At 41.3% G+C, this 24,139-nt stretch overlaps 1 protein-coding gene across 3 annotated transcripts in view; it reads right to left on the reverse strand.

The window, feature by feature from the left end:
• neb (nebulin) overlaps positions 1-24,139 on the reverse strand; it is a 68,424-nt gene that overhangs the window by 1,006 nt on the left and 43,279 nt on the right. Inside the window, exons 106-142 of one of the 3 annotated variants that reach the window (XM_069662925.1) lie at positions 24,008-24,112; positions 23,720-23,824; positions 23,241-23,342; positions 20,915-21,016; positions 20,727-20,834; positions 20,518-20,622; positions 20,327-20,431; positions 20,124-20,228; positions 19,906-20,010; positions 19,658-19,768; positions 19,470-19,580; positions 19,222-19,323; positions 18,809-18,913; positions 16,141-16,254; positions 15,898-16,002; positions 15,234-15,338; positions 13,973-14,077; positions 13,005-13,115; positions 11,431-11,541; positions 10,439-10,552; positions 10,256-10,360; positions 9,558-9,662; positions 9,051-9,155; positions 8,510-8,602; positions 7,534-7,626; positions 6,886-6,978; positions 6,188-6,280; positions 5,767-5,859; positions 4,302-4,394; positions 3,894-3,986; positions 3,442-3,534; positions 2,637-2,729; positions 2,109-2,216; positions 970-1,156; positions 723-815; positions 270-410; positions 56-159 (exon numbers count right to left, since the gene is read on the reverse strand). In XM_069662925.1, the coding sequence (XP_069519026.1) occupies positions 56-159; positions 270-410; positions 723-815; positions 970-1,156; positions 2,109-2,216; positions 2,637-2,729; positions 3,442-3,534; positions 3,894-3,986; positions 4,302-4,394; positions 5,767-5,859; positions 6,188-6,280; positions 6,886-6,978; positions 7,534-7,626; positions 8,510-8,602; positions 9,051-9,155; positions 9,558-9,662; positions 10,256-10,360; positions 10,439-10,552; positions 11,431-11,541; positions 13,005-13,115; positions 13,973-14,077; positions 15,234-15,338; positions 15,898-16,002; positions 16,141-16,254; positions 18,809-18,913; positions 19,222-19,323; positions 19,470-19,580; positions 19,658-19,768; positions 19,906-20,010; positions 20,124-20,228; positions 20,327-20,431; positions 20,518-20,622; positions 20,727-20,834; positions 20,915-21,016; positions 23,241-23,342; positions 23,720-23,824; positions 24,008-24,112 (3,921 nt within the window). Of the gene's footprint in view, positions 1-55; positions 160-269; positions 411-722; positions 816-969; positions 1,157-2,108; positions 2,217-2,636; positions 2,730-3,441; positions 3,535-3,893; positions 3,987-4,301; positions 4,395-5,766; positions 5,860-6,187; positions 6,281-6,885; positions 6,979-7,215; positions 7,627-8,290; positions 8,603-9,050; positions 9,156-9,557; positions 9,663-10,255; positions 10,361-10,438; positions 10,553-11,430; positions 11,542-13,004; positions 13,116-13,972; positions 14,078-15,233; positions 15,339-15,897; positions 16,003-16,140; positions 16,255-18,808; positions 18,914-19,221; positions 19,324-19,469; positions 19,581-19,657; positions 19,769-19,905; positions 20,011-20,123; positions 20,229-20,326; positions 20,432-20,517; positions 20,623-20,726; positions 20,835-20,914; positions 21,017-22,637; positions 22,743-23,240; positions 23,343-23,719; positions 23,825-24,007; positions 24,113-24,139 lie in introns of those variants that run through there. The other 2 variants (XM_069662923.1, XM_069662924.1) reach the window with 2 other exon arrangements.

The raw sequence follows: 24,139 nt of genomic DNA on the forward strand, positions 1-24,139 counted from the left end.
TGTGCTAGAAAGCTCCATTGCTGTGTCTGCAGTGTAAAGTGAGTGCGTTACTTACTCCGGTAGTAGATGGGTGTGAGGGGATGGAGGAGACGTTGGTCTGCTGGGTGGCCACTGATGATGACCTCTGCTGCACCTCCACAGTCTTAGCATGCTGGTAGCCTGCAGAGGAACACAAGAAACAACAGATAAAGCACTACTGCAGTGTAAAGATGCTAAACCATGCACACTGTATTTGCTGAAGTATGTTAAGTGGGATTCTGTATCATTACCCGTAGAGGAGGCCATGAAGCCGTTGCTGTAGAGGGACAGGTGGTGGTCGGCGTCCTGGGACACCTCAGACTTCTCATCGGCCAGGCCGCTCAGGGCGCTGGTGGAGCGGGAGTGCTCCTTGCTGCGACGCTGAGCTTGAACTGTCAGAAGAGGAAAGACAAAAATGGTTCTTTAAGACTGTTTCTATAGAAGTCTATGAGAAAATGTCCCCACTTCTCACATGTATTACCCAAGTAATAAACAAGATAATCTTAATAAGATTATGTTTTCACTCGCTAGTTTCGAGCCTTACTCAATACAGCATGATGCTCAATTTGTAAGTAATGTTTCCATTTAGAGTAAAATGAACGCTCAGCTGGATATGCTTGAGGGCTTGCCTAACTGTGACTGACAAGTCGCTACCAAAGCGACCTGAAGAAGACCTGTGAAGTGATCCTTCTGAGTTTTCTCACCTGACATCATGTGCAGACTCCTGGACTGGATGTTGTCCTCAGCAGGGTCGTAGTCGAACACAGAGCCGGGGTTTGTGCGCCACACACGCAGATCTGAGGACACGATCGGTCAAGTTAGTCTTTAAAGTAACCAACCCTCTCATAGATAAGCTTTGAGTCGTCTCATAGAACAACAAATATGTCTGCCAAGACACCAACAGGCGCCCAGGCCTGAAACCAATGACTGTGTGCGTGCTTGTAAGTGTACCAGTGATGGTCTCCTGGTCGTGCTCGATGGCACGTCTCCTCTCCATCTCCACCACGCGTCTCTGGATGCCACGGTAGTTGATGTCGCTGAAGTCCTGAGTGTTCTTCTTCACGCGCTCGGTCACAGGGTCAGAGGTGGTGGGAGTGAAGCTGCCCTTGCTCTTCTCAAAGTCCTCGTGGTATCTCACCTGGAGAGCACGGATCGCAAACACAGTCAGTCTAAACCACCATTTCCTCCCTTTTGAAGGTTTCCTTAAATTTACAAAGCCCAGCTACTTTAGTAAACTACTAAGCCTTTGTTGAAGACCCTCTCCAGAGAAAACCCAGTGTTTAACCTAGTAAACATCTCCACGTGGTGTTCTTCATGTGCTACAAGACATATCAGGGACAACATCAGCAGTCATCTCCATGGCTGGGCCTGTCTGCTTTTAAACTGCAGTGTACCAAGGACAGGCTGAACAACACGTTTTCACATTGGCAGGGTTTGTGATGTCACAAACCTAAGGCGCCAATCCCGTTAATGGACGGGGTGACGCTATGCATATCATTATGTGGAACCTATGGCGACCACTTTGGCGATGCGTGAGCCAGCTGTAACCAACATCGGAATTTTTGCAAACTCACGACTGACTACTAACTAGGGATGCACGATTTTCGATACCGATATCACATGACATGACATTTTCAAGCCACAGATACCGATAACGTGCAGATAATACCGTGCATCCGTCCTACTAACGTTAATGTTGCTACTAATAATGACTACATTTCAAGCTAGGTAAGTTTCAACAAGTTGCTGCTAAACGATGGCAGAGACGTGTTTTGTTTTCGGCTGTTATTTTATGAAAGGAGAAACGTAGTGCACAGTGGGCGGGGCCTATGCAGATTTGGGAATTTTTAATGAGGGAGAAGGAGGAGATGCCTTGGGAGGATTTTTACAAGGTAATTAAACGTATTTTGCAGAAAAAAAACATATCTGACACAATTAATTATTTCAAACAGAGCATTTTATACGTCTTAAAACATGACTGGAGCTGGTCTTTAAAGTAGAATATGTTAAGCTCTAAGTAGAGAAGTCTGACTGATGTAGAAATAAAACTTGCATAAACACAATTAAACAACAAACAACAAATGTCTTACTCCAGAAATGATGCGCTGGGTCTCCCTGACGCGCCTCATCTCAGGTGTGTCCAGGACGAAGGCGGCCTTACCCTGCACCTGCTTACGGAAACTGTCAGAGTACAGCACCTGGGGGAAAGCGGGGTCAGAGCAGTGGGGGAACAGACAGGAAAACAATGAGCGTCCGAAATGATTCACACCTGAAGCCATCACACATTAGCCGTTAGCTTCCACAGCACAAAGGGTGTGGCTTTGGACACACAAAGCTGCTGGCACAGTGAGCCGAGGTATTATTGGGATTTCAGACAAATGAATTAGAAGGGAGATTAAGAAGGATTAAATCAAACAAGATTCAATCCCAATCTTCAGTAAAGGTGTGAAGTGGAGTAGTTTCAACAACAGGAGAGGTTAGCAGTGATGATACCACAGCGCAGTGGGGAGAATTAATATAATTAACTAGAGCCGGGAGACAACTTAGTTGGGAAAGGGTTAACGAAGGGTCAAAGAAGAACTCAGGTAGAATATCTTCTTTAGTTGTTCTGAAGGTACCGAGCTAATGTTTTCTTGGTTCCTTTTGACTCGCTCCATCTCGGGTGTAAACACCACAGGAGTTCCCTTGGCGGAACTGTCTTTATACAACACCTACAGGACAGAAGCACAGCACCCCGAGGGGCCAGTCAGACACTCTGAGACATTTACAGACCACACACCTATAGGACTGGTTTCATAGACTTGGATTGGGTCTAACAAATCTTATTCAAAAGGTAGAGGCAAGGAAATGTCCGAGATTAAATCATCTCGGAGAACGTATTTCCTTCAGCTGAAGTGTTGCTTTTGGAAAATTTTTAAGCAGCGTCTGAGAAATTGGTCCTATAGAGTGACTCATCCTGGTAGCTCCCGAAAAAAAACCAGCCAGGATCAATGTTGTCGAAACAAACACACAAGATTTAGCGTGTCATTTGCTGCAAAGTGGAAATTAATTTAGCTTCTTGGCTGCAGGTTAGAAAACATTGTAAACAAAAGGAGGGGATGTCACACGCTAAAGAGGGTGGGCTCAGTCAGCTTGAGGGGTTGATGGGTGATTAAAGATGATTTGAAAGAGGTAAAAACAACAAAAAAAAGAGAAAAGCGTGGATGAAATTAAAGGTTGAATTAGAATCAAGGTGGTGATGGCAGGGCTGGAGCTCAGGAAACTGTAGTCTGTGCCTTGGATGAGGAGGGATGAGATGAGCGGGAGGTGATGAGAGGGTGAGATGATGGCGGGAGGGAGGGGGAGAAGCGGTATGAAAAGCTTATGATGGGAACTACTGTCCACTCTCAACAGTTAGGAGCACACATGGTTTTGTTCCACTACCGAGCTGATGTGCTTCTGGGTTTGTTTGACCCGCTGCACCTCAGGGAGGTCCGGTATGGCTGTGCTTCGAGCCGGAGAGTCCTTGTATTTTATCTACCCAACAGTGAGTTTGGGTTTTCGTACGAAGAAAAGTGGAGGAAAAAAGTAAAGAGCAGGTCATTTGGAGACATTTACAGGAAGAAAGAGACACAGCACAGCACCAAAAAACCACAGCAGATTTGGAAGTTTAAATCAAAACACACGCTTTGTTCCTGAGAAATGAAGGAGCAGGTTAGGCGAGAGCCACGGTGGAGTTAAGGTGACCCCACGAGGCTCGTTGGTGTTATATCTGCGCGGCGGGTTTGATGTGAAAAGCGTTGGTGATCTAAGTGAGCTGTGGAGGTTCAGGAGAGTAGTTATGGAAGAGGGGCGGATGGAGGCGAATGAATGTACGGGATCACTCTGAGGAGTACCGTGCTAATATTGAGCTGATTGCGTCTAACTCTCTCCATCTCTGGCGTCTCTGATACGGACGTGCCTTGTCCCACTCCTGCCTTGTATTGAAGCTTTGAATAAGACAGCAGAAAAAAGTCAGATATGGTTGCAACAAACACTCAAAGTCAGCTCAGTTCTTAATGTGGAGGATTAAAGGATTAAAATCCAACATGAGGGGAACTGAAGACTAAGGAAACCGGGGAGGAAATTATGTTTTTGTCATCAATAATGGTTGAAAAAAAAGGGAATGATTTATGAAACTTTAGGAGTTAGGATGGAGGAGCTGAAAATGTGGGAGGACTTTTAGACAAGTAGGAGAGGTCAAAGGGCATTTTGGGAGATGATAAGGTGATAAAACAGGGGTCACTGCAGTTCTTTTTCTCTACCAAGCTGATATTCTTCTGGGTTTCTCGGACCCGCTTCACCTCAGGGGGGTCTGGTATGGCTGTGCCTTGACCCACAGATTCCTTGTACTGTATCTGCCCAGTGCAGAAGTCACACAGGTACAGAGTAAGACAGGGACAAACAAAGCACAGTATGTACAGTACACACAGACATGTGCATCCATTCATAACAACATGAACACAACAACTGACAATAACAAATTATAACTTAAAATCTTCAAATATTTTAGTGGTGTTTCGGAAAAAGGTTAGATTGTGATAAACACAGAATAAGTTCTTATTTTTAAAAGGGATGATACTTTATGGAGTTTATTACTTCAGGGTTTAGATGCAATGAATTATCATGAGAGAGAAAAATCCAACGGAGGCCTAAAAGTCCCGGTAGATGATGTACGTACACCTGTGGAGCTAAGTTTTACACACAGGGGCAATAAAATCCTATTTTATTGTTCAGTAATGTATCGCATTGCATTGTTTCATATTCTATGGACTTTATCATACCGTAACGTACCGTATAGATCGTATCGTATCGTTAGGTAGGGTATGGTACCGTTTTGAATCATGTTGCATTGTTTCATATTCTATGGTCTGTTATTGTATCATTTCATATCGTTTCGTGTTGCAACATAGCATATTGTATCTTATCGAATTGTATCGTACCGTACCACAACATACTGTAACGTACCGCAGCGTTTCGTATTGTTGTTAACTGTGTCTTACAGTGGAACCAAGAGTTGTACGTAGATGCCAGGCCAAAGATCTTCCGCTACAAACTTGGTGTCAGCATGACGGGGGATGGGACGCAATTGCAAGCGATTATATGGGAGAGGGGAAAAACCAAAATAATAGCAAGCTAAGAACAAACAAACTCCCTTCACAAAATGATGCTCTGATAAGGGGAAACTAAACCACGGCTGCCAAGCAGCTGACAAGAAACGAAACTTTTAGGGAGACCAAGGAAACACTTCAAAACCGGAGCACAATGGCTGCCAAGAGAGACACAAAAGGCCGGGGTAGAAAAGACCTACCAAGCACCAACTACACTAGAAATGGTCAGCAAAGCACACAGAAAGGAAACACACTCAGAGAACCTCTCACTACCTCTGATGGTGAGATAATGAGTCAGCACAGAGCACTGGAACCCAGGGGTATATGTAGGCTTCCCACACCTGGTCTAAATCAGGGGCAATTAGACACACACACACCTGGCCCTGCACTGAGCTGATTCCCCTACCACACTCAACAACGTCTTTGTGTTTCCTTAAGTTGACAAAAAATACAGAATACAGAAAACATCAAATTAAATGATGAGCATGAAAAAATGTCTTTAAAAAGTTGGACTGACGTTACATGGTCTGGTTATCTTCTGAGGTCAGGAGGGGATATGGAGGGAGGACTGGTTGAAAAAGGGGAATGAAGTAGGTTACAGGATCACTCTGGGGAGTACCGTGCTAATATTCTGCTGATTGCGTTTAACTCTCTCCATCTCTGGGGTCTCTGATACGGACGTGCCTTGTCCCACGCCTGCCTTGTATTGAAGCTTTGAATAAGACAGCAGAGAAAAAAGTCAAATACGGTGGCAACAAGCACTCGAAGGCAGATTAGTTTTTAAAGTCGGGGGCAGGGAAACACTTCAAAAAACCACAAGAAATCAAAATACCAAGGGACATGAAGACTTATTTAGGGAGGAAAAAACTTGGAAAATGATGTTTTTGTGTAATTGTGGAAAAAAATCAAGTCACCAAACGATGGCGATTAAAAGGAATGAAACTTAGTTAGGATGGAGGACGAAAAACCAGGAGAGTAAGAGAGGTCGTTTTTGGGAGATGATTATAAAGGGATAAAATAAGGATCACTGCAGTCTCTACCAAGCTGATATTCTTCTGGGTTTCTCGGACCCGCTTCACCTCAGGGGGGTCTGGTATGGCTGTGCCTTGACCCACAGATTCCTTGTACTTTATCTGCCCAGTGCAGAAGTCACACAGGTACAGAGTAAGACAGGGACAACACAGGCATTCATTCATAACAACATACACTTTGACACAATGAACAATAAGACATTATTACTCAGACTGTCACATATTTCAGTGGTGTAAGGTTGTGATGAATACAGTATAGGTTTGTATTTCAAAAATAAATTACTTTAATTATTATAAGATTTTAATTGTTATCAATTATAATGAGAAAGAAAAAGCGTACAGAGCCCTCAAAGTCTCAACAGATGATGAGGATGTCTTTCGTAATAAGCTCTCCTCATCCTGAGAATCAACATGTTGTTACATATATGCAGACAACAAGATTAAATAAACCGTCTATCACACAAAAGCAATTGTTATAGGACAACTAGACCATCTGCCTCGTGTGTTGGGGGCTCTGTAAAATCCTAAAATGAGTAAATAAATGTATCAAATGTATTAATAAAATCAACTAAAAAGTTGGAATGATAATGGTCGTTTACGATATTACATGTCAGGACTGGTCTAGTTATTTTCTGGAAAACTAAATAAGTAGGGAATATGGAGAGTAAGGAGGAGATGAAGGAGGGCAGGGTCACTCTGTGGAGTACCGTGCTAATGTTCTGCTGGTTGCGTTTAACTCTCTTCATCTCTGGAGTCTCCGGCAAAGCTGTTCCTCCTCCCAAATCCTCTTTGTACTGAATCTTTAAGTGCACGAGGAATAAGACCTTTCGTTAGCCTGCTTATAACTCAAGAATAAAGAGGACTAGGTGCTTGATTTAATTAACTAACTATACGTGATTTAGCTGTGCTTGATTTGAAAACACATAAACAAGAGCACAACACATATAAAAACAAACATTTAAACAGACACAAAACCATGAACAAAGTATTTAAAGTGATGATCTTGAAGATTTTCGTGTACATAAATGTCTGTTAAGTCTCTATCTGTCGCCGAATGAGGTAACACAATGGTGATTGAGGTGAATGCCATCACTTTAAGCACTGCCATTCTTAGCTCTTTATAGACATGGCAGGGCTGTCCACATTGCGGCAGTTGGGGACTTCGTAAAATCCTAAAATTAGTAAATAAATGTATCAAATGTATTATTAAAATAAAGTAAAAAGTTGGAATGATAATGGTCGTTTACGATATTACATGTCAGGACTGGTCTAGTTATTTTCTGGAAAACTAAATAAGTAGGGAATATGGAGAGTAAGGAGGAGATGAAGGAGGGCAGGGTCACTCTGTGGAGTACCGTGCTAATGTTCTGCTGGTTGCGTTTAACTCTCTTCATCTCTGGAGTCTCCGGCAAAGCTGTTCCTCCTCCCAAATCCTCTTTGTACTGAATCTTTACATGCATGAGGAATAAGACCTTTCGTTAGCCTGCGTATATCTCAAGAATAAAGAGGACTAGGTGCTTGATTTAATTAACTAACTATACGTGATTTAGCTGTGCTTGATTTGAAAACACATAAACAAGAGCACAACACATATAAAAACAAACATTTAAACAGACACAAAACCATGAACAAAGTATTTAAAGTGATAATCTCGAAGATTTTCATGTAAATAAATGTCTGTTAAGTCTCTATCTATCGCCGAATGAGGTAACACAATGGTGATTGAGCCTATGGCCCACTGATGAAAGCCTTTGCATTTGCAGGATTACAGACTGAGTGTCTGTGGCGACATTCGCGGAAAAAAATCAGATGCGGCGCCCAGTTAGTGACGCGTTTTCCATCAGCCAGCAGTGGTTGGTCTGCCAGAGAGGGTAGGCGGAGCTAAGCGGCTGCTTTTCCGCTCTATGCAAATGTTGCGAGTAAACAGTAATCTACTATGGCTGAACAAACAAAGAAAAGATGGATGACTACAGATACAACTTCAACAAGAAGTGACAATCCAAAGAAAAAGAAACAAACTCGACGCTCAGATGAAGCAAACAGTCTGAAAAGGAAAGCGACCGTCAGCCAGGAAAATCAAGAGTTACAACCAGAGCCAACCGTGGACGTCACACATGCAGCACTGTCTGGATATCTGGGAAGTGTGCTCCCACAATTACCGTTTATCGCCATAGGTGCCGCCAAAGAGAACAAAGCTGAGATCTTTCGAGATTATCACTTTAAGATATTACATGTCAGGAATGGTCTAGTTATTTTCTGGAAAACTAAATAAGTAGGGAATATGGAGAGTAAGGAGGAGATGAAGGAGGGCAGGGTCACTCTGTGGAGTACCGTGCTAATGTTCTGCTGGTTGCGTTTAACTCTCTCCATCTCAGGAGTCTTCGGCAAAGCTGTTCCTCCTCCCAAATCCTCTTTGTACTGAATCTTTAGATGCGTGAGGAATAAGACCTGTGGTTAGCCTGCTTTTAACTCAAGAATAAAGAGGATAGGTGCTTGATCTAATTAACTAACTATACTTGATTGAGCTGCGCTTGATTTGAAAACACATAAACAAGAAGACACCACACAAGAGAACAAACATATAAATCAACATTTAAACAGACACAGAACCATGAACAAAGTATTTAACAACACACAAGCTCTGCACTAAGAAGTATAAATGTTACTCTACAGAAATAAAGTTGTCAAAAGTTAGTTGCATGAATTAAATTGCTTCATATTTATGGTTAAAAAAAAACATGTTTGGTCCAAAGAAATATGGGCTGCATGTCAGGGTTTGTTAAAGATGAGAGTTACAAAAATAAAATAAAGGAAAAATGTGATAACACAAGTGTTATTTGAAACCGTTAAAAAAATATTATGGAGTAGATACCAAGCTGAAATTCTTTGTATTCTCTTTAACACGAAGCATTTCAGGAGTGTCCTTTACAGTAGACACTTTGCCCTTTATGTTTTTAAGGTCAATCTGGTATTGCAGCTACAGAGAGAAAAACAAAAAGTGCAGTTAAAATGTTTTACAGTGAAAAAGAGGTCAGATAAAGGAGAAAAGAGCGAGAAGAGAAATGAGGAACAAAAACAAGTACCGTAGTTTCATCTCAGGATTTGCTTGAAAGCTATTTTTACTTATATGCCTGAGTAAAACATTATTTACTGTTTCGACTTCGACACTTAATTGACTGTTTTCAACTAAATTAGAGAACACCAGACATTACAGTAACAAAAGTATTAAAAATAATACTTTACAGCAGACATGGAGACATACACAGAGCAACCAGACACTGAAGGAACCTCTGACTTCCCACTGTAGAGCCTACAATGGTCACAGACATGCTAACCTAATAAGAACTAATATAGTTAATCAATTATACTTGTTACTTACAGTGCTGAAGTTCTTCTGGTTCTCACGCACTCTCTGCATCTCTGGAGTGTCCAGCACTGGCACGTAGTGAGACATGGTCTTCTCAGCCTCCTCCCTGTACTTTTTCTGATGGACAAGAAAAGAAAACAGCAGATTTTCATTTAAATAAATGTCTGTTAAGTCTCTATAGCCGAATGAGGTAACACAATGGTGACGGCGCCCAGTTAGTGACTTGTTTTTCATCAGCCAGCAGTGGTTGGTCTGCCAGAGAGGGTAGGCGGAGCTAAGCGGCTGCTTTTCCGCTCTCTGCAAGTGTTGTGAGTAAACAGTAATCTACTATGGCTGAACAAACAAAGAAAAGATGGATGACTACAGATACAACTTCAACAAGAAGTGAAAATCCAAAGAAAAAGAAACAAACTCGACGCTCAGATGAAGCAAACAGTCTGAAAAGGAAAGCGACCGTCAGCCAGGAAAATCAAGAGTTACAACCGGAGCCAACCGTGGACGTCACACATGCAGCACTGTCTGGATATCTGGGAAGTGTGCTCCCATAGTTACCGTTTATCGCCATAGATGCTGACGAAGAGAACGAATCTTCGAGATTAGCACTTTAAAATAGATTTAAACAGCATTTCTCGACTTCTCAGTTGTTGTTTTTTAGATGGGAAAAAACAAAGACACAGATATTTTTTTAAAGAAAAGTTTTGTGTATTTACCTGGCTGACAATGTTCCTCATCTGCTGAGCATGGATGATATCCGGGGTGTCGATGACGCTGGTGTAGCTGGCCCTGTCCATCTCAGCGGTCTGCTTGTACTTAGTCTAAAGAGCAGAAAACAACCAGTCAGCACAGGTACTACTCTTAAAGAAACCGTGATGAAAACACAGCATAGTTCAGACCTGACTGAGGATGTCAGTAGCGTTCCTGGCCCTCATGAAGTCTGGGGTGTCTGTAGCCAAAGCCAACATTCCCTTGCCCTTGATCTCCTGCTCCAACGACTTCTTGTACTCTCTCTGTAATTATTACAGGTGATGAGGTGTTAGTAAAAGTTCAATATTTGCTTCAGGCATTATAGATAACAGATTTTAACTCATTCATATCAGGGGTAGCTTGGGCTGCAAAACCAAAACACCTGGGAGAATGGTAATAAAGAAGGTTAGAAGAAATTAGGATATTTTAAAAGAACAAAAGGGGAAATTGGACACCAGAATTTGCACGCTTAAAATTTAGTTGAGGACTGCAGGTTAAAGTTTCTCGAAGAAATTTCTAGTAATTAAGTTTGTTTAGAAAAATATAATAACTTTTTTTTACATTTCACTCCAGAAATAAACCTCAAAAGCAACTAAAGCATTGACTGATAACAAATAAAGTCTTTTGCACACAGCTTTGAAGCCATCTCAGCCACAGAATGAGAGCTTTTGTTGTTCCGTCTGTACTGTGAGTGTGCTTAAGCTGCCTTAATGTGCTGTCATATCAACAGTTGAGCTTTTTAAAACTAAAGTACAAAAATAAAATTCTGAAAAATAGTCAAAAAGTTCATTAAAAATATACTTTGACAAGATGCTGCTACATATGAGGTTGATTCTCAGAATAATTAGACATTAAAGAACACAAGTGTAAGAGAAAATCAAGGGAATATCCAAAAGGATGGATGTGAAGGTGAAGCTGTGCTCAGGGAACAACAGAAGAGAAAGGAGAGAGCCGGAAAATTAGTGATGTCATCAAGCAGGGACAGGAGTAGGAGTCAAACTCAGCTGCTGCCCTTTTAGTGTGTTCATGAAGCTTTGTTAAGGGAAAAGGGTTCAGCAGATGATGCACCAAGAGCAGGATTGTGGGAAGGCATTCGTTTGAGGGTGTGATGCTGTTTCCATCACCGCTTCGTCTGCCGTACCTCACACAGGATATGAGTTGCATTCTTTGCTCTCAAAAGCTCCGGAGTTTCCTCCAGTACAGTAAGCCCTTTACCCTTCACTCCCTCCTCTAGATCCCTCCTGTACTCTCTCTACAGGGCGGAAGAAGAACAGAGAGACTGCAGAGAATGAAGGGCACACAGGCAGGCCAGGCCAAGGCAAACAGACAGACAGTACAGCGGGCAAGCTCTGTCGCTTGCCCTTTTGAGCTCAAAGTCACCAAGACTCCCAAAAAAACTGAAGCAGTTACAGTTAAATGTATCATTGTAGAACTGTGAGGATTGTTACAATCAGTCACATTTTAATAGAGAGAGTGGAGACTTCAGTGACTTTGGCAAGAATCCTGATAAAACTCAAGAACCACATTTTATCACATAGAGCATTGAAACAAAACATTTCAAGTCATTTAAGAATCGCAGCATCACTCAAATGCATGCAGATTTTTTACACATAAATTTGTTATGCAGATTTTGAAATTAGGAGCTCAAGATATCAGTGGATAGAGATATAAAAACAAACAAACATGACTAATTACTCTTATAGAAGTGAAAGAGTGGGAAGAAAGAAGGGAGATTGTTGGAATATTAATAGCCTAAGAGTCAAGGGAGACGAGTCTAGTCTGATGAAGACGGGAAAAAACCCAGGGGATTAAAAAGGAGAAGGTGTAAAAAGAAAGAGGTATCATGGGTATGAGGTAATCTTAGTATTAGAGCCTGACTAATATATCAAAATTACCGACATTATCGGCAGAGTTGCGCCTGTTACAAATATTTGATATCAGTTTTACAATATGTGCCAATAGGAAAACGTCACACATTAAGCAAAAAATAATGCTTGGGCTTAACTAGAAGGGTGTCATCATGTAGATAGTCCAGCAGAGGGCGCTTTGTTTTTAAAATACTCTCAGCAGTGTCTGCAGCACACGTAGCATAGCATCACAGCTAAGAAGACATTAGCCCTTTTTACACTGCGGTTCCGCCTTAGCGTCCTAATGAAGCTCCGCCGTCATGCAGCCTTTGACATTTTACATTGGACCAAGCAAAACGTGCACGAGGTGTACACAAACAGCGCGTGCTTCACGTACACACACACGGCGCTGTTGCGCCCTGCCGGCTCCTCTGTTAACACAGACGCCGTTTTGCCTTTGTTACTCCCTCTGATGCCGGCTCAGAGGCGGAAAGACTTCGCCCCCACCGTCACGCCTCTGTGCATTTTACACAGAAAACGGAAAGTAACAGAAGCGTAATAATCCCGCCTTGAACTGGCAGTGCATAAGGGGCTAGTGGCTCATACTTGCATTGGTTGAAAATGTAAAATAATGTCCTTTGCTTTAGTCACTTGTTAAAGAATGCAGCCTTCTAAAAAACTTTGCATAGTCATATTGGGTGCAAATTCAATGTGCTTAAAAACTCACTATATCAGCCGCAATATCAGTAATTGTAGAATTTTCGATATCGGTATCAAAAATCCTCTATCAGTCAGGCTCTACTTAGTATGATTTTAAAGAATGGGTGAGGTAAAAAGGGGAAGTTTTCAGGTATAAATCATCCTTTACCTCACTGGCTATTTTGGTGGCGTGTCTGACATGTATCATGGCAGGGGTGACCTCCAAGCCTGAGAGGTTCTTGCCCCTCATGTTCTCCTCAAAGTCCTTCTTATAGTCTTTCTATTTCGCCGTGAAGATAAGACAAGGGACAGACAGAGCACATGTAACAACATGCAAGAAGCGCTGATACACAATGCAGTTACCTCATCCTGGTTTGTGCGATTCTCCTTATCGGTCTCCTCACGACTATTTATGTATGTGCAGTATTTAAATGTGCGTGTTTGTGCATGTGTACGAGTGTGTTTGTAAAGAGTAGGAGCTGTTTAGTGTGAGAAAGAACACCTGTATGTTTTAACTGTTAAATGTATTGATTTATTGTGATTTAAAACAATAAAAATATCAATAATCTCGGCTCTTAAGAAATGTTCACAGGCTGAGACAAACAAATACTTTACCTTTGCCATCTCTGCAGCATGGGAGTCGGATTAAGCGGTCTGAACTTAAACTGTACACAGTATTGCAGAACAACAATACATACATCACTGTTTTATTTTAGCACATTTTACAATGCCTTCTTCCAGTTGTTTTCTTAGCGTAGCTGATTATGAGTAGAAAATAGATTTTAAAAAAGCTGGAGGGACAATTTAATGTGATCTGAATCGTCAAAAAATGTAAGCAAAAAGCAAATCTTTAAATATTAACTTAAAGGTAACAAAACAAGGTCTTGGTTGGAAAAAAATGGCATGAAAGGCACTGTAAAAAGTAACTCGAAAAATTAACAAACGTTCTGTAAGCAGCAGAATATATAAACAACAGCTGGACATCCAATAAGCGTGGGCATACCAATATATAGCAAGAAGCCTCAAATACAGATAAGCAGGCACAGTAGAGTCTTCAGGCTGAGAGAGAGGCGTGTTGTGAAAAGTGTTTTGCATTTGTAGCAGCTTCAACAAAGAGGAGACGGACAGGTTGTTTACCTGGCTCTGCATGTGCTGGGCCTCCTTGGCACTCACATATGTGGGTGTCTCGAAGTCCAGCATGGCCTTGCCCTTCTCCTTCTCATACTTCTCCTTGTATTTCACCTGAACAGCCCAAACAAATATAAGGTCAACTGTTTGCTAATAGCACTTTGAATAGAAAATCAGAGCTATAAAGCTTATTGTGATTAAATTACCGAGGCATTGCTGTACGCTGCAAAGCTGTATTTTTAAATTATACTGGAGATGTGACAGCCAAAGTAGGGACAAGAGTTTAAAATTGATTCTATGCTCTTTAACTCTTTGATTGCATCATTCTTTTTAACATGAAGATACAATTCATGAAGATAAAAATATACTGGTTTGCTTGCATTTCAGTGTGCAAACACTATCAAACAGAAAAATGACGTGTAAGTTGTGTAATCCATCACCGCTAGTATCAATGTAAATGCATGAATAGATTTGAAAAGTCTGCACAGCCTCATCTCTTCATGTATCAAAAATAAATAATCACTTGACAACTGCAAAAAAGGTGACAGCAGCAAAGTTAATACAATTTGAACCCTGTTGTGTTTCTGTAAAATATTAATAATTAATATTTAAAGGGAGGGGTATTATGATAACCTGTGGAGTAGCTTAGCATAATTTACAGTTAATAAAACTCCTCACTGCTCTGTGCAGGCCCTCATACAGCCTCTGCCTGAAACGACTCAGTCAGCTCTGTCCCTTTAAGAAACCCCGCCCCTACAAGCCCCCTTTCTTCTGATTGGCCAGCTCTCCGTGGCATGCTGAGGCTGCACTTTGTGATGTCACAAAGTGCACAGGCTTTGTGATGTCACAAAGTGCAGCGTGTAGAAAACACTGTGTGAAACCTGGCGTTCACAGCAGCCTGCAGACTGAGCTGAGAAGCCTGGGTATAACTCCAACCTACTTTTACCTGCAGATTTGAAACTTCACCAACGTTTAGTCTGGACATCCAACATTGTAACATTATGTAAATGTCTTAAAATGTGAAACAGCATAATACCCCCTCTTTAAGTTGCAGGTTTTAAGTAACCCATTTATTCAAATTGCAATGTGCTTTATTGAACGTTACATCACCGACTGATGTTTTCCCCATATTAAACTTTTGAACATATTAATGCAACACAACCCTCCTGTCAGTGCAGGTAATTAAGCTCTGGGATGCACATATTGCACAAACTGCTGTGTTTTCAGTTGGTTGGTGTGTGTGTTGACCTCCGGTGTCTGTTCCACTTACATTGCTCTGAAGTTCAGAGGCCTCCTTGTGATGGAGCTGTTCTGGTGTGTCAGGAATCATGTGGTAGTGACCCTTACTCTCCTCAAATTTCTTCTTGTAGCAGTACTACAGGGATGACCCAGTCAAGTAAGAAAGCTCAGTACAGATTACGAGAGAAAGGGCTTCTGTCTGGTGTTTACTCCCATCCAGAATATAGTATAAAAAAACTTGCTTTATGAGAGAAACAATAATATTAACATTATATCTGTGAAAATTAGGTTTTAGGAATGTCAAAAAATATGACAGAAAGGTGAAAATTAAAAGAAGTTGTTGTGGGAAAAAAAGGAGGGAGTTTTGTTAAGTGATAATTAATGAAAGACTAGTTTAATTCACCCTAAAGGAGGGGGGAAAAAATCAAACTGAAAGAGCAAAGGAGTGGAGGTTACAGAGAGTGATAGTATGGGAAGGTCAAAGGTCAAACGATGATGGATGAGAAGGGTAAGGGTCACTACCAGATGGGGTCAGAGAATAATGGATGTTTGGATGATGGAGTTTAGTGCATAAATTCAATAATCTGCAGCATGTTGATTTTTACTGTGGCATGTTGGATACGCTGAGGCGATGGAGGGAGGGTGTGCTGAAACTGAAGGGAAAGTGAGAGGGTTAAAGGGCGATGATGTCTTACCTGGCTGGACAGTTTGCTGGTGCTCAGGTTGTGCTGCATGGACAGAGACTCTGCCATGTCGGTCACAGGCTTGTGGAGCTTCTTCAGGTCACCCTTGTACTTCACCTACAGGTAGGGTTAGCAGACACACTCAAAATTATACACAGTTGTTGATATTACTCACATGAAAACCACAATCTAAGAGCGCATGTTGTACTAACTCTTGCAGATGCATCACGGAACGGTGTGGAAGTGAGCACCTACCTCACTAGCCAGCACGTTGGCATCCTTCAAAGTCTTGTAAATCTTACTGTCCTTCAGGTCATACTGGGGTTTCTTTCCTTTCATCTCCTTGTCAAACTTCTCCTTGTACTTCAGCTGTTGGGACAGGGTGTTTGCGAGAGTTAGCGCAAGTTGTAGCTTTTGAGGAGAAAACCAAAACCAGTGGAAAATGTACCGACTCCATTACACCGGGAACATTTAAAGAACAACACAATGCTTTCTTAAATGATGTATAAAAAGGGATGAGTAACTCTTTTTTGTGTAAATGTTGTGGACATGCTGTAAACCGTATGCTTCACAAGATTAGCACTCAAAGTTTAGTTTACATCCCTTGTTATACATGAAAGATAACTGCAGTCGAACATCGTATCCTCTTAAAGTGATTGTTTTCATGCATTGATTTAATTTCCTCTTTCATTCTGCAATGATAGTGCTATTAAATCCTAAGGGAGGTGTCTATGGGTGGGATCTCTTCTGCCTTAAATTGTATTCCTAAAACTTGTTGTTTGGGTTAATGGCACAGTTTCCTGGCAGCATTCTCAACTGTAACAAAGGGCATTAAAAAATAAAAACATCAGGGTTCAGATGTGGAAATGATGTTCAGACTAATCTTCTTGCATTCAGGTAAATCCATTTTCTGCCTACATTCAGCTGAGATGGATTTTCAGTTCCCACTTGGCATTAAAATGCATTCAATCTGAAGCAACAGTCTGTGACTGGCACATTTATACTAATGCTAAACTATGTGATTGCACTTTTTCTGCTCACCAGTCCTGACAAGATGCATTTTAGTGCCATGAGACAACAGAGCCCTGTAATACAGCATTCTGTGATCCACATAAACACATCAGGGACTTCATATATAATTAAAGTGATAATCTCTGAGACTTTCATTTAAAGAAATGTATCGCCGAATGAGGTAACACAATAGTGGTTGAGCGCCTTTGCATTTGCAGTATTACAGACTGGGTGTCTGCGGTGACTTTCGCAGAAAAAAATCACAAGCGCCGCCCAGTTAGTGACGCGTTTTCCATCACCCAGCAGTGGTTGGTCTGCCAGAGAGGGTAGGCGGAGCTAAGCGGCTGCTTTTCCGCTCTCTGCAAGTGTTGCGAGTAAACAGTAATCTACTATGGCTGAACAAACAAAGAAAAGATGGATGACTACAGATACAACTTCAAAAGAAACAAACTCGACGCTCAGATGAAGCAAACAGTCTGAAAAGGAAAGCGACCGTCAGCCAGGAACATCAAGATTTACAACCGGAGCCCAACGTGGACGTCATACATGCGACACTGGAAATCTGGGAAGTGTGCTCCCGCAGTTACCGTTTATCGCCATAGGTGCCTTCGAGATCTTCGAGATTATCACTTTAAGTATATATGGAAAAAGTAATGTAGTATGAAGGTACATAGAGTACGTCTTCATGTTTCAGAGGGGGATTGGGCTGTCGAGTAAATCAACTTTAAAAAGGTGATACAAAACATTAGCAGTGTCTTAGATAAGACAGGTGTAAATCCAGTAGCAATGTTTGAACACATATATAAACATGTACCAACTTAAAACTTTTCAAAAAGAAAGAAACTTGGCATGGATGATTACTGGATCTACACGTGTCTTAAAGAGGCATTCAGTTGCAAGCTTGTTCATGTTTTCTTTCCATTTCAAGATTCAGAGACAAAGTAAATGACACAGGAGAAAAGTGGTAAAATTATAAAGATATTGAACACAGCATGTAAACAAGATTCATTAATACAGAGTTTTTACACCAGTGCAGGGATGCAGCACTTGCCTTTGTCTAGCAATGAGCCAAAGCGTGTAAAGCAAACCATAGAGCAGAGGGTGCACACAATGCTTAACTGTGAGTTTGCGAGCCAAAACAAAATAATAACTTTATATGATTTGATAATCTGAATCAAACCACTTTTAAGGAAGTTCCAAATACTTTGTATCATGGAACCACATTTTAAAATTAATTATCAGTCATTCAACAGATCGACAAATGAGACAGACATATAGTAGCAGCCCCTTCAGTTTCAGGGCATGAACCTCCTTACATCACTAGTCACGGCACTCATTTTCTTAATGTGGCGCATCTGGGGGGTATCATAGGAAGCTGCTCCATGGAGGGAGGGCTTGGCCTCCACCTACAAAGCGCAGTGAGATGGATGGATGAGAACACACAGACTTGGACATTATGGAGAAAGAGGAGAGAAGGGTAACGAGGTGAGGAACAGGGAGAGTAGAGTATAAAAGGACAGAAGAAGAGGAAAGGTTTGAGGATGGGGGCGGGTTATGTTCAATGATATGAGCAGTTAAACATGTAAATATTCTTTCATGGAGTCACAACGACGGATTAAGGCTTGGATTATAATGCAGGATGGCAGAGGAGGCGCTATGGAAAAGCTGCTATAGTTAGGAATACAGGACTGCTGCTAAGCATCTACCACAGCAACACTAGTCTGCAAACATTAGCTTATGGAAGCTGATGTCCTCGGATAATATGGCTTCCATATCCTGAGTCCAGCCATCTTGTATGTAATATAATAAGGAAACACTGTAAAGGTGATGATAGCTGTGGGGAAATAGTTGAAACACAGCATGACTGGCCCTGGGGCTTCAGGAGAGACATGGTTGATTTGCTTTGGTGTACCTGGCTGTTCAGCTTGGACACCTCAGTGGCCAGAGTGATGTCTGGGCGGTAGGCCAGGGAACCTCCGCGGCTTGCCGCCTCACGGGCCTTGTCACGGTAGCCAACCTGATAGAGACGAGACAAGAATCAGTGGACCATGCACAAACTACATTGGATGTCTTGACAGATTTTATTTCCCAGTCAAACTGTGTTAACTTTTAATTTTTCAATGAATGTGGCTTCATCAACTGCATTTTTGCGGGGGCCAATCCAGTGTCTTCTTGGTTGTTCCTCTTACTAAAAGGGCTAAATATAACTTGCAGATTAAAGGACTTATCTATAGGGGAATATATTTATATGGCTAACTGTACAAGAGAAAATCCGACTTGTAAACATAAAGATCTATGAGTTTAAGCCATGTACTTGATGATTACCTCACTGATGAGTCTGGCAGCCTGGGTCGCCTTCTTTATGTCAGGACGGTCAATCACAGAAGTGTAGTGTAGGTTGGCTTTGGCGTCCTTCTTGTAGGAGACCTGTGCGATTTCACAGAAGAGCAGACAGAAATCAGTATGAGGCAAAAGATGACTAACTCTCTGACTAACATAAGAGGCTGTGAAGCTCTCCCAATTTGGAGACTTCATGCTGTTAATAAATTATTAGCATAATTGCGATGACTCACATTGCTCTGACACTTGGCCACATCCATGGCATGCTTAACATCAGGTGGAGCAGTCATCTGGTTATATATCGACTTGCCCTTCTCCTTCTCAAACTTTTGTTTGTACAGTTTCTGTAAAGGGCGAAAGAAATGTCAGTGCGAGATGCACAAAAGTAATTATATTGAGGATTATGAGATGGCAGCTTTACCCCGCTGACAAGCTTGTTGATCTGCTTGCTGTGGACGGTGTCACGAGTCTCAGACAGGGTGGTGAATGAGCCGGACTGCATCTCCCTCTTACTGGCCTCCTTGTATTTGCTCTGAGGGTGAAAATTTGCAACTTATTACATATTCTAATTATTAACAAACAACATTAAGAATTATATATCTACTTCTTAAGATGTACAGAATTCTTAAGTATATTAAAATTGGTTGACTTATACTGAATGACTCTTACCTCTGATGCCAGAGTGCGCACTGCCTTGGCATGGAGGATTTGAGGAGTGTCCTGGACGGGCACGTAGTGACCCTTTGCCTTTTCATACTTCTCCTTGTACTTCACCTGTAGGGCAGAAACGTTAAATTAACTATGTGACAACTGCTGTTTGACTTCTGGAGCTCCTCTCCAGTGATCATTCATCATAGATATCGTAAGGAAGAAGTAGAAACACGTACTGTGCTGGCCATTTCGTTATTCTTCATAGCCAGGAGGGTGAACTTGTCATCAACTACAGGGATCACACAGCCCTTCATCATCTCTTTGTCATACTTGTACTCAACCTGTGGGTGAAACAATGACAGCCAAATGAGAACAACAGTGTTTGATGTTGTTAAATAACACAACATTTGAACACACGTTTAAAGAAGCATCAACTCACATCGCTCTGTTGCAAGGAGTTCTTGGCAGCATTGAGGAAGTCTGGCCTGTCTGTGGTCCAGTTCCACTTGTACTTGGTGGCTTCATACTTCTTCTTGTAGTCAAGCTAAAACAGCAGAACAAAAATATTAAAATGTATTCATTGATAAAAGGAAAGTGGTGTTACCTGATGCAGTCATTAAAGACTCTTACATTGCTGATGTTCTTGTAGGCCTCCTTGGCAGCGCGGATCTCATGAGCCTCAGGGTCGATGTTGATCTGGGCCTTGCTCTTCTCATACACTTCTCTGTACTTCAGCTGCAGGATGCATGAAAAGGACACCATCAATCACAGAAATGTAGGTCACATTTTGGCTTTGTATGACTCTTTAAAAAAGTGGAGCCAGTGTGAGCGAGACTTACATTGCTGGTGAGCTCCTTGACCTTCTTCATGTGCTGTTGGTATGGAGTGTCATAAGGCAGGGTGTATCCCTTAGCCTTAGTCTTGTTGTACTCCATCTTGTAGATAATCTAAGGTGCAAGCATCATATAGTCAGGAGCAATTCAAAAAACATTTAACCCACTGCACAAAAACAAAAAGAAAAACTTACATCGCTGATCTTCTTGCTGCGTCTGTGGGCCTCATACTCAGGAGTCTCCAGAATAGAGGTGAACTTGTCCTTGGCGCGTTCATACTGCTCCCTGTACCTCCACTGATGGAGGATAACGTGCAAACACAAGATAGTTAGCATCACTCATAGTACATTTTCTGCTGTAATTATTTGCTTTCTATTTTATGTGTACTCTGACTTATTGTGCTTCTAATTTATGTAGCTAAATTAAAGACTGTCCAAGACAAGGGGTGAAAAGATTCCTGAATAGAGCTGCAGAGTGCTCTTTAAGAGATTTCACAGCTCAGGATCAAACAAGAGTCTCTTCAGAGTCATTTTAGATCAAGATAATTTGACTTTAATATCCATTTATTTAATAATATTATAATACACTGTATATTATTCTATTACATAATAAAGATGGGGAGTTAACACATTTAAATTCTTGTGTGTTTAATAACTGTTCTTGTTTTTCTTGGACAGTTCTCATCAGTATAAGTCAGAAACAGCTGACTAACATGTATGTTCCTTTTTACTGAATAATAATAGTAATGCATGTGTATTGAGTGAAGTGGTGCAGTGCATGTGTTTATAAAATCATGCTTTATGAAACATGCACACACATGGAGGCAGTTATTTTCTGCGTGAAAATGAAGTCGAGGACACACAAAGTGTTTCCAATGTTTGGTCAAGAAAGTCTGCAGTGCCCTTATAGGCCATGGGGACCAATCAGGCGCCTGAAGCTGAGTGGTATTTGATAGGACAGTGAAATTTGACTTTCAGATGTATCAAAAAAACAAAATAAATTGTGGCTCTTTATTCATTTAAAAACAAAAATAATGCCAGGAAAACTAAAATCTACACATAGGCTCTAAATAATGTCTAATTGTATAACACAGGACAAATGTATGGATGAATTATACATCCTGTCTCTGCAGAAGATTCAGTCTTTAATGCTGCTACATTTCTAGTTCTAGACATGTGTGCCAGCTGTTGGGAAACAGACGCACTGCATTTTCAGATTAATTAACGGTTCAGTAATCAATGAGGCATGAAGATAAAGGATGGTAGGATTAAAGCATGAATGAGAATGGTGAAATGTGTGGATATTAAACCACTTTGGAAGTTAGAGAGGGTTGGGCGGTTGAGCTGATGGATGTGATGATACCTTATCCAAGATGATGATGGATGTGATGATATCTGGTCCAAAAACAGCAGGGAGGTAAAGTTACCTTGCGACTATGATGTATACGACTGTAACCCTGCATTCACGTGGAAAAAACATGGACGCTAATAGTGTTGTTGTTTTGTTTTGTTTTGGTTCGGAGAGTTTAAACAAGCTGTTTCCTGTATTTGTGATTTTATTGCTGCACCAGTGCAATCCCTAAAATGACTAATCAATGACTTTTGTAACTATTCTAGGTCCCTCTATGAGGAAAGCAACTAAAATGATATCCTGATACCATATTACAAATAACATATGTGCATATAATTGCAATGCCAAATAGAAATCAACTCGGAAAGGGGAGGACCAAATTTTCTTCGACTTTTCTAGTTGCTGTTCCGACTCAAGGAGGCCTTCACAAAGACTTCCCCCGTCAGGAACAGCTTTTACTGATTATGAGGACACAAGAGGAATGCAGGGTAAGTCTTTAACATACAAGTCTGCTTGTTTTGTGGACATGGACCAGAGTTACCATGGTTCATCACTCTGGCTGTTTACCTTACTGCCTATAGTAGACGAGTAAAGGGCTGTGAGGATGTCTGGGCGGTGTAGCTCATTGCAGCCACTCTTTAGCAGATCCTTTGCTTTGGATTTATACCTTGACTGTCCACACACAAAACAACATACACACACAGCATGCCATACATGAGGACACATGAAAAACAGCAGTAACACTGGGAGGACTGGAGGAGAACTCCGGAGATCCGAGTGTGACGGAAGAGCTGTTTGTCCTCATCTGTGCCTTCAGAGTGACAGAAATCATCATCTTCACTATTGCTAACATATTTTTAATTCATTTAACGGTTATTAAACTGTCTCTCTAACTGCACAGATAGAGGAGAGTCCCGCTCACTCAACACAGTGATCCAGCTGCTATTTGAGTGGCTTTTTCAATAACCTGTTTAGGACAAAAAGAGAGAGACCAGATACAGACGGAGAGAGAAATCTATCGTGTTGGTAGAACTATCACAGACATGCGTTGACGACCACTGGCAGGCCGTCAGCGACCTCATGCATCAAGTGTCAGAGGTCTGGAGGACCGGACTGGAGGTAGCAGCGGAGGATGCAGGTTGGCCCGTACAGCACAACCAGGGCGTTTACCTGGCTCATCTTATTGTTTGCCCTGGCCAGCTGGTATCTAGGATCCTCTGTAGTAATGGTGAACTTATCCTTGGTCTTCTCATAATTAGCTCTGTAGAACCTCTGCTCAGAATGTCAAAAGGTTGTTAAAGACAAATGTCCAGAAAACAATGTACACTGTCATGAGATGAGACGTGCGAGACGTTTTCAGGGGAGAAAAGGAAGGTTAAAACAACAATGAACACTTTTAAAAACCGGGTGTTATGGTTACACGGAAAAGAGCAGGTCATAAAAACTCTAAGCAAAAAAACTAATACAACTTTTAATTAACTCTTTTACCTTTCTTTACTGTGAGTCCAATAGAGATGCACAAAGACAGAGAAATGTCATTAAAGTAAAGGAGTCTATTTGAAAACTTTTTATCATCAAAAATCTATTTTTCAATTACTTTTATTTCTAACAGTAATGACTCCATTAGGTTAAGAAGTAAAGGGACTCACGTCGTTGATGAGATTGGAGGCATTCTTTGCAGCCTCGAAGAACGGAGAGTCGCAGGTATACTTGAAGTTGCCTCTGTTCTTCTCAAAGGAGGATTTGTACAGTCTCTGTTAACAAGAAACGAAACTCGTATTAGAAACGTGCAGAAACAATAAAACTCCATCAACTTTCCCATCAAATTCTAAGTAATATTTTCTATTTTATGAGATTAAAACAAACATTTTTACATCTTCTTATCACTTTTAAATATTTTAAAGAACATTAGTAATAATAAAAAACAGATGATTTACCTCACTGTACAGCGTCTTGTTCCTCTCAGCCGTCACCAGCTCAGGTGTGTCCCACACAAAGCAGCCGATACCCTTCAGCCACTCCAGATCCTCCTTGTACTTGACCTAAGAAGGGACACAAAGGGTGATATA

The sequence above is a fragment of the Semicossyphus pulcher genome, unplaced genomic scaffold, assembly GCF_022749685.1.
Source record: "Semicossyphus pulcher isolate SPU_LCO1_2020_fin unplaced genomic scaffold, fSemPul1.0.p SCAF_15, whole genome shotgun sequence".
NCBI lineage: Eukaryota > Metazoa > Chordata > Actinopteri > Labriformes > Labridae > Semicossyphus > Semicossyphus pulcher.